At 47.7% G+C, this 13,631-nt stretch overlaps 1 protein-coding gene across 2 annotated transcripts; it reads left to right on the top strand.

Moving 5' to 3' along the window:
* The first annotated feature begins 2,013 nt into the window (after positions 1-2,013).
* LOC123120281 (peptidyl-prolyl cis-trans isomerase FKBP42) lies at positions 2,014-6,184 on the top strand. 2 transcript variants are annotated; one of them, XM_044540256.1, is made up of 7 exons: positions 2,014-2,259; positions 2,896-3,075; positions 3,750-3,839; positions 4,194-4,378; positions 4,607-4,729; positions 4,820-4,972; positions 5,683-6,184. In XM_044540256.1, the coding sequence occupies exons 1-7, from the start codon at positions 2,205-2,207 to the stop codon at positions 6,007-6,009; spliced, it is 1,113 nt and encodes a 370-aa protein (XP_044396191.1). In that variant the 5' UTR covers positions 2,014-2,204; the 3' UTR covers positions 6,010-6,184. The 2 variants fall into 2 exon arrangements, with proteins under 2 accessions (XP_044396191.1, XP_044396192.1); XM_044540257.1 differs by lacking the exon at positions 2,014-2,259 and adding an exon at positions 3,923-3,953.
* Positions 6,185-13,631: the final 7,447 nt, after the last annotated feature.

Raw genomic sequence — 13,631 nt, 5'->3', positions numbered from 1 at the left:
CGATTGAACAAAAACAGAATGCAAGGCACAATATGACTTTTTATTAGTCCTATTTATGGTCCGTCATACGACTGCAAAGCCGCACTAGTTTCGTCAGCCGTCGGGAGGAAGCGAGAAGGGGCAAAGGGAGCACTACGACCCTTCCCCATATTCTTATTAGGTCCCTCCGACGAGGACCGTTGCAACACCTACGGGGGAGGCCGCAACCTCCACATGGCATCATAGGCACCTCTATGTCGGACTCTTCACCAACAGGGTGGACATTGTTCGTCGGAGGCGCAATATGCACACCAACCGTTGAAGTCACCGGATTTGACTCCTATCCTATGGAATCAAATTCAATGGTCGAGGCGGCGTGCTTGACATTGTTGGCGTGCTTGACATTGGATACACCTTGCTTACCTCGAGATGCACGCCATCTTTCGTCATCGGGATTGAAACAGGTTCAACGAAGCATCCCCCGAACAATGTCTTCACACAACTGGCCTTCATCTGCCGAGCTGCCTCCGATGTGACGTTAACCAGCTCAGTCTTGGAAATGACGAAGGAGTTGGCCGACCTACACGCAAGAAGGATTCCCTGCGCAGCCAACCTCTTGGCAGGCAGGAAAAATTCTTGCAAGCGTCTCAAAAGTCGTCTTGTCCGGCTCTGACAAGCCAGACCGGTCTTATCCACGGGCCCACCTGGCCATGTGCTTGCCTTGACCTGATAGTCAACAAGAAGCGCATGAGTGGGGTTGGGGCCCACTCAGGTCATGTCCCATAAGTAGTGGACCTGCGCCTTGATTCCTACACGAGGGTTAACATTGACCCCTCGATCCATGTGCGTCATTAGCGCTACAATGGGGGGTGCAAAGGGATTTGCTGTCATGCGACATGATTAACCTGCCACTGCTTCACTTTCCCCTTCCCCTATGCGAGGAAGGAAGCAAGACGAGGGAGGGTTTATGCTCCCATCCCCCCACACTTCATTTTTTTCCTTGCGCCCAAACTCTCCAGTGCCCTAGCATTCTGCACCTCCACTGCTCCAGACACACACGCTGCCATCACCACACAAACACCGCCACATTGCCATAGCGGGACAACGTTGCCTGAAGAAGGACGACCAGCCCGTTAACACTGGAAAGGGCGCCGTCACGGATCCCAAAGGTGGCTTCACTCACCAAGGGGAAATGGAAGTCGTCAACGGTGATGCGGGCCAGCTGGACCGCCTCTCCACCGCGGGGTACCTACCGACGCTGGAGGTCGCGTTCACGGGGTCTGGGCTCAACTCGTCCATGGCACCGCCATGGCCGAAACCATCCCCCACCCTATCAACGATAACGAGTGGTTATGTTTGTCCCATTCCTTCTCTAGGGGCTGGGGTATCCTGTCCACGCCCTTTCTTAGGGTCTTCTTCACTTTTACTATCTCCAACTCCATCATCTTTCGCCCAACTCCATCCTTCACATCGCGTGCTTCGTCATGCTTTGTGAATCCTTCTTTTGCTCCCAGCCGTACCTCGGTCTGTGGAAAGGACAAGATATGAGATGTGGTGTGGTGCGGACAGCATCAGAGCCGCACTTGAATACCCACGGGCAGGCGAACGGACGTGCACCTCCTTTCAATCCGGCGCACCAGTCGGAGTAGGCTCCTCGGGCGCCTCGCCGAAATTGCATTGAAGTGGCGTCGTTCGCCGACTCGTCCGGGCGCGTTGCTCTGGCCGACATCAATGTCATGGAGTCACGTATGCTCTGAAACGGCTTGACCGACATGAATATGCGGCAACCGCTTCGCACGAGAGGTTTTTTTCGGGTGGATGGGGATTTCAATGGGGCGTGACGATCAGGCGCATACGTGTGACTTGCATTTGGTTTATGGTCAGACAAGCGGACGTTGACTTGCATTCGGTTTGTGGTCAGACAAGCGGACGTGTCCATAGACCGATGAGTCATCGCGTTGGATTATTTGCAGTGTCCGGACACATCGATCCAAACGTTTACTTGCGTTTTGAGGGTGCCCTAACTGAAAATAGACCGAACCGAAATTTTCCCAAACCCAAAATCGTTGACCGGACCTGAAGGAAAAAGCCGAATTAAACACCCCTACTTGACAGATTGCAAGTCGAGGAAGTGACCATCTGCTCTGCTCTCCTGATCTCCTCGACTCCTCCGCCTCCCAACCAACCACGCCCGGCGCGTCTGCCCGCCTGCAGCGATTGCCGCCATGCCCGAAGATGCCGCGCCAATAGCCCCCGCCCCCGCTTCTGATCCTACCGCTGGTGAGTGAGCCTCTTCCAGCTCTGCGGGACTGCCGCCTAGCGAAATTCTCACTTCCTTTTTGTTCGTGCTGCGGGCTCTGAATCTCCGTCATGTTAAGCTTTCAATTTAGCGAGAGCACTTTTCTCTTGCAAATTTGGTGCGGAATTTCTGTGCCGATTTTTTTTTCGTTTTAAAAAAGAAAGCAATTAGTCACGCTGTATTCGATCTAAGGCAATCTGAGGATACATGATCCAATTCGCTTTGTATGTTGCTGGAGCAGTGAAGTTAATTAGTGTGTGTTTATTGCACACACTGCAGGTTAATGTTCTCCTCCCCTTCTTTAATCAGTGCGCAAAAGAAGTTGAAATGTAATCCTAGCACATTTCTTTTTTCTGAATTTGATTGCGCTATGTGAAGGCAATGGAATTAGTTTCAGTAGGGGCTTGTAGCACAACTCAATGCTAAGATTACATATTTTAATTTCTTTCTGAAGCTCGTGCTTCACACTTAACAGGACCACGTAATGTTACTTGATACCACAAAGTAACAATAGGAGATGCTACAAAATATGCAAATCTGTACCAAGATGGCGAATAAGTTCTAAAACCTCACTGCCTTTTGCCCATTGATGCTGATTTATGTTCTGATAATTTTAGGTTCTAGTGATGATGAGATAACAGTAGAGGATGCTCCTTTTGCGCGTACTGAACTCCCCCAAGATGGCAGTGCCCCACCTGTCGTAACAACTGATATGGAAGTTCTCCATGATAAAGTTAAGAAGCAAGTCATTAAAGAAGGCCATGGGAAGATACCCTCAAAATTTTCTACGTGCTTTGGTAAGTATGACACAAACATTTGAGTCTTGGTTACGTCGTTGATTTCTAGAATGATGGTACCAATCTATGCAACCTGCTCTAGTCTTTCTTGTATATTATAATTCACTTAATTAACATGTTCACTGGTACCATGCCAGAAGGTTGTTATCACATATCCTGATAGCCTAGAAAAGCATTCCAAGCTTTTTTTTTTGAAGGAAATACATTTCAAACTTCAAATATTCGGTAATCCTGATTGATGACCATGAGATGGCACTCACCCCATCTACAGTTTTAATTCATATAACTGGTTACGAGGGCATAATCTCTGTAACTTTGTACTGCATGTGTCATGTTTTATTCATCACCGTTTCCTGCCTTCTTACTTGTATTTGACATTGAAATGTAATGCCCCTTTTGTTTATCCTTTGTCCCCTTTAAGTGGGTAATGACATCGATTTACTTTTCTCCTCTCATATTTCAGCTTTGCTCTTTTGTTATGAATATGTAGGCTGCTTCTGTAAAGGACATTAATATATTTGTCTGTTCAGGATCTTGATTGAAGTGGATCTTACTTTAATTTATCAGTATGCTGTCCTGTCTAAGTTTCAGAGGATGTATATATTTAGATATTTATTTGGTGGTTTGAAGGAGATAACTGTGAAATAATGGTTGTTTCCAACCTTGATTTACAGTGCATTACAGAGCATGGGTACAAAGCTCTATGCATAAATTTGAGGATACCTGGCAAGAACAGCATCCAGTTGAAATTGTCATCGGAAAAGGTACAAATACATTTATTTCACTTATTTTATCCTCAGTTTGTCTCTGCTGCATACATGTCATTTATAATTTCAATCCGGTGCAGGGCTGTAAGATTCAGATTCGGACTTATTTTGGTAATATTCTGGTTTTCTAGTGGTATGAGGTTGATTTTAAGAGGGAAGGTTACTAAAGTAGTTAGTTTATTATTAGTCCACCAGTTGGTTACTCACACCTTCCCTTGCTATTCTAATAAAATTTGAAGAGTTTGCATTCGCATTACTTTTATAAAATCACTTGCTAGCTGAGTGTATCAAATAACTATCAAAGGCAATTGCCTGTGTGGTAATTTTGAAGTATTCTATTTTCATCTACAGAGAAAAAGCAAATGTCTGGTTTGGGTATTGGTGTTGGTCACATGAAAAGTGGGGAACGTGCACTGTTGCATGTTAGCTGGGAGCTAGGCTATGGGAAAGAAGGAAGCTTTTCATTCCCGAATGTCCCTCCATCAGCAGACCTTATATATGAAGTTGAACTCATTGGTTTTGATGATGCTAAAGAGGTAATGGCAAACACCCTTACCTGCCCCATCACCACTCCAACCAAAGAATGGCTTAATAAAGAAATAGAGCCAATTTTTTGAATGTAGAACACTAATCGGTTGCTTTGATACTTTTGGTAGTAGACTGAGATGTCTGAATAGCTTATCACAATTTTAATTACCCTTTCTCAGACACTGGATTTTTCTAAGAAAACCTCATAAGCATGGCAACATGTCTGAATAAATCAGGGAAAAGCTCGTAGTGACATGACGGTAGAAGAGAGGATTGAAGCAGCGGATAGGAGGAAGCTTGAGGGCAACGATTACTTTAAAGAGAAGAAATTTGAGGAGGCTATGCAGCAATATGAGATGGTTCGTGATCTGCTTTACTTGGAAATTTTCAACATTTTTATTTTTTGAGATGCTCGAGCTGATGGTGTTCTACTGCTTTCTCTTTTCCAGGCTGTTGCGTATATGGGAGATGATTTCATGTTTCAGTTGTTTGGGAAGTACAGAGATATGGCTTTGGCTGTGAAAAACCCGTGCCATCTCAACATGGCTGCTTGCCTGATCAAACAAAAGAGATTTGACGAAGCTATCGCACAGTGTAGCATTGTAAGTTCATCAGTTCTATATTATTTCATGAACTTCACTCTTTCACTCATCGCTTACATCACATGAGGTCCTCTAGTTTGGATCTCTGTATAGCTTTGTGTAAAGTAGATATTTGGTTTGATATTCAAATTTTCAAAAACACTAAACTATACTTGTGATATGCGAGAACATGCGTCTAGCACGGCACTCAGACCTCCGAGTATGGGGCTAGTGACCAGGGCTTGAACCCTGGTTCTCACAAAAAAACCCACTGCTTTGTGTTCCCTGTGTGTGTAAGGGTTGACCATTGCGCCGCTGTAGCAGGTGTGGGACGGTGTTTGGGGCCTTTTCTCGACGTAAAAAGTACAATTCCTTCGGGTTTGTTCCCCCAAGGGTTCAGTTCTTTTTTATAGTTATTGTATTTATATTATTTTTTTGTGAATGATTTATAGTTATTATATGCAAGCATATATGGACCAAATAAGGGTAGAATGCTCTCCTTGCATTATAAGTATCAGTCTGTGATGGTATTTTAGAATTTGAAATAGTTTGGCTGAGCTGCTTATGTTTTGGCTCCTAACTTTAATTTAAATCATCACAAAGTTGGTATGCCTTGATATTGGCCGACTGAATAATCTCGTGTTGTACTGCAATTTTGCCCCTTATTTTTGTGGAAAGACTCGACCAGTTACTGTTTAGATGATCTGTCATTGCATAATACTATTTTCCAGGTGCTGTCAGAGGACGAAACCAACGTGAAAGCGCTGTTCAGACGTGGAAAAGCTAGAGCCGAGCTCGGCCAGACAGAATCAGCGAGGGAGGACTTCCTGAAAGCCAAGAAACACTCCCCGGAAGACAAGGAGATCATGCGGGAGCTTCGGTCGCTGGCGGAACAAGATAAAGCGATGTACCAGAAGCAGAGGGAGCTATACAAAGGTCTGTTTGGGCCGAGGCCTCAGCCCAAACCCAAGGCCAAAAATTTCGCCGTCCTCTTCTGGCAGTGGCTGGTGTCACTGGTCCGTTATCTTGCCACGATGTTCACGGGCAAGAATGACTAGGATGGTCGTTGTGAGTCTAGGTGACTCTGATGCAAGTGCTACTGGCGACATACCGACACGACAAGGGAAAACCTGATGATATATCTATAGCTTGTGGTTAAGAGACAACCTTCCTCTATATATACTTGAGTATAATTGTTTTGGTATGGAGTTTTGCCTGGCACTTTGGACTGGAGGAGATGGTCTCTTTGTGTTATATGAAGATTGGAACTGCAGTTTCAGTTTCAGAATGTCCTTCCTTCGACTTGGATAACAGTGATTCACCGGGAAGGCAGAGTGTTAAGGGCCTAAGAGCATCTCCAGCCGTTGGCACCCCAGGCGGCGATTTTAAGCGCCCCCTGGGGGCGAGCCGGCGCTAAAATCGGCGCGGGGGCGCCGCTCGCCACAGGGTCGCCCACTAGGCGCGGGTTTTTATTTTGAAAAAATAAAATTCGGCAAAGTTCGGCTAAATTCGGCAAACTTAAACATAAATATTGGACATGTTCGGCGTTTACATAAGTTATTAAAAAAAAAAAACAACTACGGGGTGAAGAAGTCGCTGAGCGCAGCGAAGTCGCCTATGTCGCCGCCGTCGTCCTCGTCGGCGGCGGCGGCCTCCTTGATGGCGCGGCCGCCCCTGCTGGACCCCTGCCTGGCGTCTCCATGACGGACCGGTGGCGGCGGCACGTCGTCGTTGTCGCTGTCGTCGAGGACGACCACGCCTCCCTCGTCCCGACCCCGGCGCCGAGCTTCGAAGGCCTCATAGGCGAGGCACTGGCGCTGCAGCTCCGTATGCGCCCAGTCCTCGCGCGCCCACTTCAGAGCCGCCGCGTCGTCGAGCTCCTCCTCCTGGACGCCGGCGGCGAGTTCGGGCTATGTCTTCGCGACGGGGAGCCCCAGCTCCGTCTTGACGGCGGCGAGCCCCGACTCCGTCTTTGGCTTCATGGAGCGCGGAGGAGCCGAGGAGGGGGCGCGCCTGCCACCCTCGTTGATGACGATGCCGGCGCTGCGGGTGCGCCGGCCGAGCGGCGTCTCCGCGGCGGGCTTGGCCTTGACGCGGAACAGCTCCGGCGGAGCCGGAAGAGTGGGAGGAGGAGCGGGAGGACGAGGAGGAAGAGAAGGAGGCGCCGAACCTCCTTGGCACCCATGGCCCGGCGCTCCGGGGGGGGGGGGGGGGCGACCGCGGCCGCGGCGACAGGGTAGGCGAGTGGCGGGTCGTTGCCGCCCTCGAGGTACGCCAGCACCTCGTGGAGTGTGCGGCCGGGGACGCCCCACCAGACACGGCGGCCGTCACTGTTCTTGAGGCCGCCCAGCACCGGCGCCCCGTTGGTGGACGCCAGCCGATGCAGTACTCCACCCACGCCGCGCGATTGTCAGCGGCGTACTGGGGGAGGGCGCGCTGCTCGTCGGTCAGGGACGAACGCACGCGGTCGACCTCGGCAGCGAAGATGCCGGGGCGCGCGTCGGCGTCGGGCAACGGGGGATGGGGACGCCCCCGTTGCTGAGCTTCCACCCTGTCGGCCCGGCGCGCATGTCCGGCGGCGCCGGGATGTTGGCCTCGAACAGCAGCCACGCCTCCCACTCCTGGTGCGAGCGGCGGCTGAAGCCGTTGGCCGCCGCGGTGTCGCCGGGGAAGCGTTTGGCCATGGAGAGGGGGAAAAGGGGAAGGGGAGGGAAGGGGAGACGGCAGAGCTCGGCGGCGGACGAGTGGGACGGCGACTGGTTTGGGCTCGGCGGCTCGGGCTGGTGTGGCCAGCAGCGAAGGGGAGCCTCGGGTTTTATAGCCCCAGGCCGTGTGAACGCGTGGCGGAAGGGGAGGCGTCGCCGCGCCCGCCCGCCCGTGATGCGCCGCCCGTGAGGAATCAATGGCAAGGCTGGGCGTTTCGGGGAAGACGAGGCGCGTGCCGCTGACTCGGCGGGCCTGCGGCGCTTTCGCGCCAAAACCGCTCGCCGCGGCGCCCCCAGCGCCCTGAGTTCGGCCTAGATTCGCCGGCGCCGATTTCGGTCCAAGCCGGCGAAAAATGGGTTTCTGGGACGCGATTGGGCCAATTTTTGGGCGCCGGTACGGTAAAAACGTTTGGAAAGGGCCTGTTGTGGGCGTGGCTGGAGATACTCTAAGATCTAGAATATCTCGTGTTGTATTAGTACTTTTACAAGGACATGATTCTGGTGAGCCTGCTTGATTACACGGTGTAAAGACTCGACTCCCTCCCCTAAAAGAAGAGACTCGGCTCCCTCAGTATATCTTGGGGAAATGATAGTGGCTCCTCCCAGCGAACGACTGTAGAACCGTTAGATTGGGCGCACCAATCTTGATGCATGCTCACCACACCAAAAAAAACTTTGTCTGGAGTCGTTTGTGTGCGAACGCGTCCATCCGGCGACCATGGCTGGGCTACTTGTGTTGGCGCTTGTGTTGGCGCGCGCGGCGAGAGGCAACGGTGGCGCGGCTCCAGCGGAAGTCGTCGTGATGGTGCACCACCCCCAGCCTCTCAGGGGTGGCCCCCGCGGGGAGCTCGAGGCAAACGCGGACACGTCCATGCATCTCCTCGCTGGAGAGAGGCGAGCCGCGGCGGTGCTGCAGGCCGCTGTGCAGGAGGCGATAGAGGCAAGGTCGGGCGGTGGAGGTGGCGCACATGTGAGATGGGTTGCTGCGGCGCCATGGGAGCTCGAAGGCGAGCTCGACGTGACATGGAAAGAGAGAGAGGTAACGAGAGGAGGAGACCGTTGAGGGAAATTGTTTTGGACTGAGCACATGAAAAATTTAGAATTTTTTTGTCCCACTACATCATGGCAAAATTTAGAAATTTTGTAATGGTTACATGGCAAAATTATGAAGAATTGATTTATAGAACATGGCATTTTTTGTGTAAAAATAATTGGACTGGTCGCATTGCAAATTTAGGTGAAAGTGTGTAGAAAACCTTTAGTTTTACCACATCATGGCAATATTTGAAAATGCTTTGAAATGTAGAAAACCTTTAGTTTTACCACATCATGGCAAAATGTTTGTTTATGCATTCGAGTTAGTATGGATATTACGGGAGCATACTCTTTTATTGAACACATGGAGAAATTCTTAAATTTGCCATCTTTTTCAAAGAACAAATCTTCTAATTTTGTCATGTGTCCAATGCAATTTGCTACATTTGCCATCTTTGTTAGAGATCAAATCTCCTAAATTTGCCATGTGCCCACTTACAATTTTTTTTAAAAATGCCATATTTTTTACCGAACAAAATCCCTAACTTTTGCCATGAGCCCATGGCACAATCCTAAAATTGCCATATTTTCAAAGAAACAAATCCCTAACTTTGCCATGGTGAAAGCACAACGAGGATGCCAACAACATTAAGAGTATGATGTTAGAAGAACGATCATATTGAATTGACCCAAGTTGTTTGTTATACTAGAGATGTTATCGTCGCAAGTCTATTGTAATAACACAGAGAGTTAATGTATGTCTAGTTCCTTAGACCATGAGAGCATCGAGTCACTTTATACTAGACGATACACTTTGGGGTTGCTCCAACGTCATATGTAACACGATGATCATAACGACAACTTACAGGTTTGTCGAAAAGTATGACAAGGGGCTAGAGAGCTCAAGAGTGGGATTTTCTCCTCCGATGATGGAGAGATATTCTTAGGGCGCTCTGGGTGTGATGACATCCATCATCATCTGGCCATACACATGTGAGCGAGCTCACAGGGATGCCAGGACATGATAACGAGGAAAAAGAACAAAACCGGTAACGAGGAGGCCGGTATAGTGAGCATGTGTATGACTCAGGAGAATACCGACATATCTCACCTCGGGTTTTGAACGTATCGCGAAGCAAATGGAATAACATATGATAACAAAAGGTTCACTCAAATATCATTCATGTGGATATAGGGGTTAAAATGGATGTCCACGGTTCCGTTGTGGATCATTGAACGGAAGGAAGTTTTGTTCATGTCTATATTCCACCGAACCTATAGTGTCACACGCTTAAGGGAATTATGATCTGTTGAGTTTTAGTGGAGTGAAGAATATGAGAAAATATTTGTAGGATCGGAAGTAGGTCTAGAGGGGGTGATTAGACTACTTGACCAAATAAAAATCTAACCTTTTCCCAATTTTAGTTGTGGGCAGATTTTAGCAACTAGTACAAGTCAAGCAATCAACCTACACATGCAATTCTAAGAGTGTAGCAGCGGAAACTAAAACATTGCATATAAAGGTAAAGAGAAGGGTTTGGAGAGTGCAAATGCAATGGATACACGGAGATTTTTGGCGTGGTTCCGATAGGTGGTGCTATTGTACGCCCACGTTGACTGAGACTTCAACCCACGAAGGGTAATGGTTGCGCGAGTGCACGGAGGGCTCCACCCATGAAGGGTCCATGAAGAAGCAAGCTTGTCTATCCCACCATGACCATCGCCCACGAAGGACTTGCATCACTCGGGTAGATCTTCACTAAGTAGGCGATCTCCTTGCCCTTACAAACTTCTTGGTTCAACTCCACAATCTTGTCGGAGGCTCCCAAGCGACACATAACCAATCTAGGAGACACCACTCTCCAAAAGGTAATAGATGTTGTGTTGATGATGAACTCCTTGCTCTTGTACTTCAAATGATAGTCTCCCCAACACTCAGCTCTCTCTCACAGATTTGGATATGGTGGAAAGATGATTTGAGTGGAAAGCAACTTGGGGAAGGCTAGAAATCAAGATTCTTGTGGTAGGATTGGTATATCTTGATCTCAACACATGAGTAGGTGGTTCTCTCTCAGAAAATATATGCTGGAAGTGTAGGCACGTTCTAATGGCTTTCTCTCTAATGGAGAAGGGGGTGGAGGGGTATATATAGCCTCCACACAAAATCCAACCGTTACACACATTTGACCCAACTCAGTCAGACCGAATAGATAAACTCGGTGAGACCGATTTAGTTCAAAATATGAACGTTAGGAATCTCGGTGAGACCGACTAGAACAACTCGGTGGGACCGATGTGCTAGGGCTTAGGGCAAACATAAACTCAGTGGCACTGATTGCGTCAACTCGGTGAGACCGAAGTGAAGCAATAAGGCAACAGAGAAAATGTCAAGCCAACTCGGTGTAACATCCCAAAATTCTAAATTTTGGAATGCTATAATAAACAGATAGATTGGATTGATGGTTTGATTGATTGACTGAAAGTGAGTGGAATTCGAAACCTTTTGAAAGTTAAATGAGAGGGAATAAAAGGACTTTCCCAAACTTTCATTTTTGCTTTTATGATCTCCATGAATTCAAATTCTTTTCATCACAAAACCCTCGAGAGAAGATGACATGACTTCTTCCATTTATTTAAATGACAAGGGGTGTTGAAAATATTTGAATTTCATTTGAGAATATTCCAATTCTGAAACTTTATGCAACTCAATGATTTTCACGAGAGAAGATAAAATGACTTCTTCAAAATATATGAAATATGAGTTGGAAGTTTAAAAGGATCTAATTTAAAGTCCTTTTGGAAATTATTTTCAATTTGGAGTTATTTGGGTTTTATTCAAATTATTTTTCTCCAAAATAAAATTATACAGAAAATAGGGTAACATGATTCCCTACATCAGAAAATTGGAGAGAAATAAATTTGAAATCATTTTGGTATTTTAAAATGATTTTTATTGGATTTTATTAAGGCAGTAGCACTGTTTGATTTATTTGAATTTTTGAGGATTTTATTTGACTTTAGAAAAATGTTCATGTTGTAGAAAATCTTTTTCTGAAAATTTTGATATATTATATGCCTATATAATATTTTATTTATATTTTATTCATTCCTTTTCTTTTTCTCTCTGTTAAAAAAACTCTTCGAAAAGTGCCAGGCCGAAGCCCAGCACTGCTCTCTCTCTCCTCTCTCTCCCTCCGACAAACTGGGCCGGCGCAGCTCCCAGGCCAGGCCGCGGCCCAGCCCACCTCCTCGTCGTCCCCAAGCTCGGGAAGGACTCCCGAGCCAGCACGCCGCCGCGCCGTGACCTCCACGAAAACCGCCGCCGCCCTACGCCTCCCCTTACCCTCCTCCACGCCACCTCCTCCCCTCCCCACCTATAAAGGGCGCCGCCCCGGGCCCCGTCTCTCCTCTCCTCGCCGCGCCGCCGCAGATCGACGCCGCCGCCGCCCCGGGCCCCGTCTCTCCTCTCCTCGTCGCGCCGCCTAGATCGACGCCGCCGCCGCCGCCTTCTGTCGCCGCCGCCGCTGCCTCCCCTCCACCCGCGCCGCCCACTGGCTGCCGCCGCCGCCGCAGTCCGCTGCCGCTGCGTAGCGCCACCGCCGACGCCGCCGACGCCCCGCTCGCCGGAGCCGTCCGCCGCCGTTCGCCGGGACTCGCTGGTTTTTGCCGACCCGACGGTTTCGCTGAACCGCCCAAACTGGTAATAAAACCGACCGGTTTTCATTTCGGTTTTTTTATATATAAAACTTGTTTTTTTAATTTACTAGCTATTTAACGAACGTTCATTAGGTTAGGTTCAGCAGTGAACAGATTCGCCAGTTAGCGTTCGGCAACGAACATTCGCTATTTAGTCTTTTTCTTTTATTTTAGTTTTTCGCCAGGGACCTATCTGTGATGATTTTATTTACCGTTTAGCCCCTGTTTTTCAAACGACCACAACTTTTTACTCAATTGTCCAAATCCAACGAAACCAACGCCCACGTCTTCGTTATGATCCCCTCTATCCAGTAATCCAACTCAAACATGTTTTTGAAATTTTAAAATTTGAATTAGATCAGATTTGAATTTAAATCTTCTTTTGATCGTAACTTGAGTTTCGTAGCTCCGATTTAGTTGATTCTTTTTGCTAATCGAAGCTCTTGACCTAAACTTTCTGGTAAGGCCAAATTCACATAATTTTGGTACTGTTAGAAAATTGTTTATGTTGCAAGAGTTATTTGCTTTGTTTTGATGTTTTCCGAAGTGTCTTCTTCGTTCTTTCTGATCTTTTGAGTGATTGCTTATGTGTGGTTACTATTGCTTGCTTACGATAGATTGACGGAGTGTGACGAGTAGATCTATCAAGAGTTTTGAGTGCGAATCATCTTCATCAACATTGCAGGCAAGTTCACACTTTGATCATATCCCTTTCATACCCAGTTTTTATGCATTAGATTCAACCCTCAAACATTGCATGAGTAGGATTGATAACATGTGGGTATTGGGAAGTAGTTGATGAGGTAGGAACCTATTGCCCTGTTTATTATCAAACCTTTGGGAGTTACTTCTACGTTTGCTTATATTGCTATGCTATGCTCGTAGACGTGGATTGGGTTTGAGTGAATTTCCATGACAGATGTGAGATTGTTAATTAATGGTTCAACTTAAGGTGGCTACTTAACTAAACATCTGGGTGGATTGAGGCACCTGGAGAACCCAGTGTTGCCTGTATTTTTGGATATCCCGGAGTACCCGTGTGATCATCCTATGGACCGCCACCCAGACTCAAAGGGATCATAAGATTATTCATGCTAGAAACTTCCGTGTGCAGCCACAAGCTATTATGGGCTCTAGCATAGTTGAGTATGTTGCATGACCTCTTCCAGTGGTAGGCTAGCAGATGTAGGGGGTGTAGGTTGGTACTGTCTACCCAGGGTTAGAGTTAATGCTTCTGAAAGACT

The sequence above is a fragment of the Triticum aestivum genome, chromosome 5D (genome assembly GCF_018294505.1).
Source record: "Triticum aestivum cultivar Chinese Spring chromosome 5D, IWGSC CS RefSeq v2.1, whole genome shotgun sequence".
Taxonomy (NCBI): domain Eukaryota; kingdom Viridiplantae; phylum Streptophyta; class Magnoliopsida; order Poales; family Poaceae; genus Triticum; species Triticum aestivum.
The sequence above is the reverse complement of the archived record's forward strand: the minus strand, read 5'-3'. Positions and strand labels throughout refer to the sequence as shown.

Excerpts from the sequence above, each read along its gene's own strand:
- LOC123120281 (XM_044540256.1), top strand. The coding sequence starts at position 2,205 with ATGCCCGAAGATGCCGCGCCAATAGCCCCCGCCCCCGCTTCTGATCCT. Across the intron at positions 2,260-2,895 it reads CGCTTCTGATCCTACCGCTG|GTTCTAGTGATGATGAGATA; the intron begins GTGAGTGAGCCT and ends TGATAATTTTAG. Across the intron at positions 3,840-4,193 it reads TGAAATTGTCATCGGAAAAG|AGAAAAAGCAAATGTCTGGT; the intron begins GTACAAATACAT and ends TTTCATCTACAG.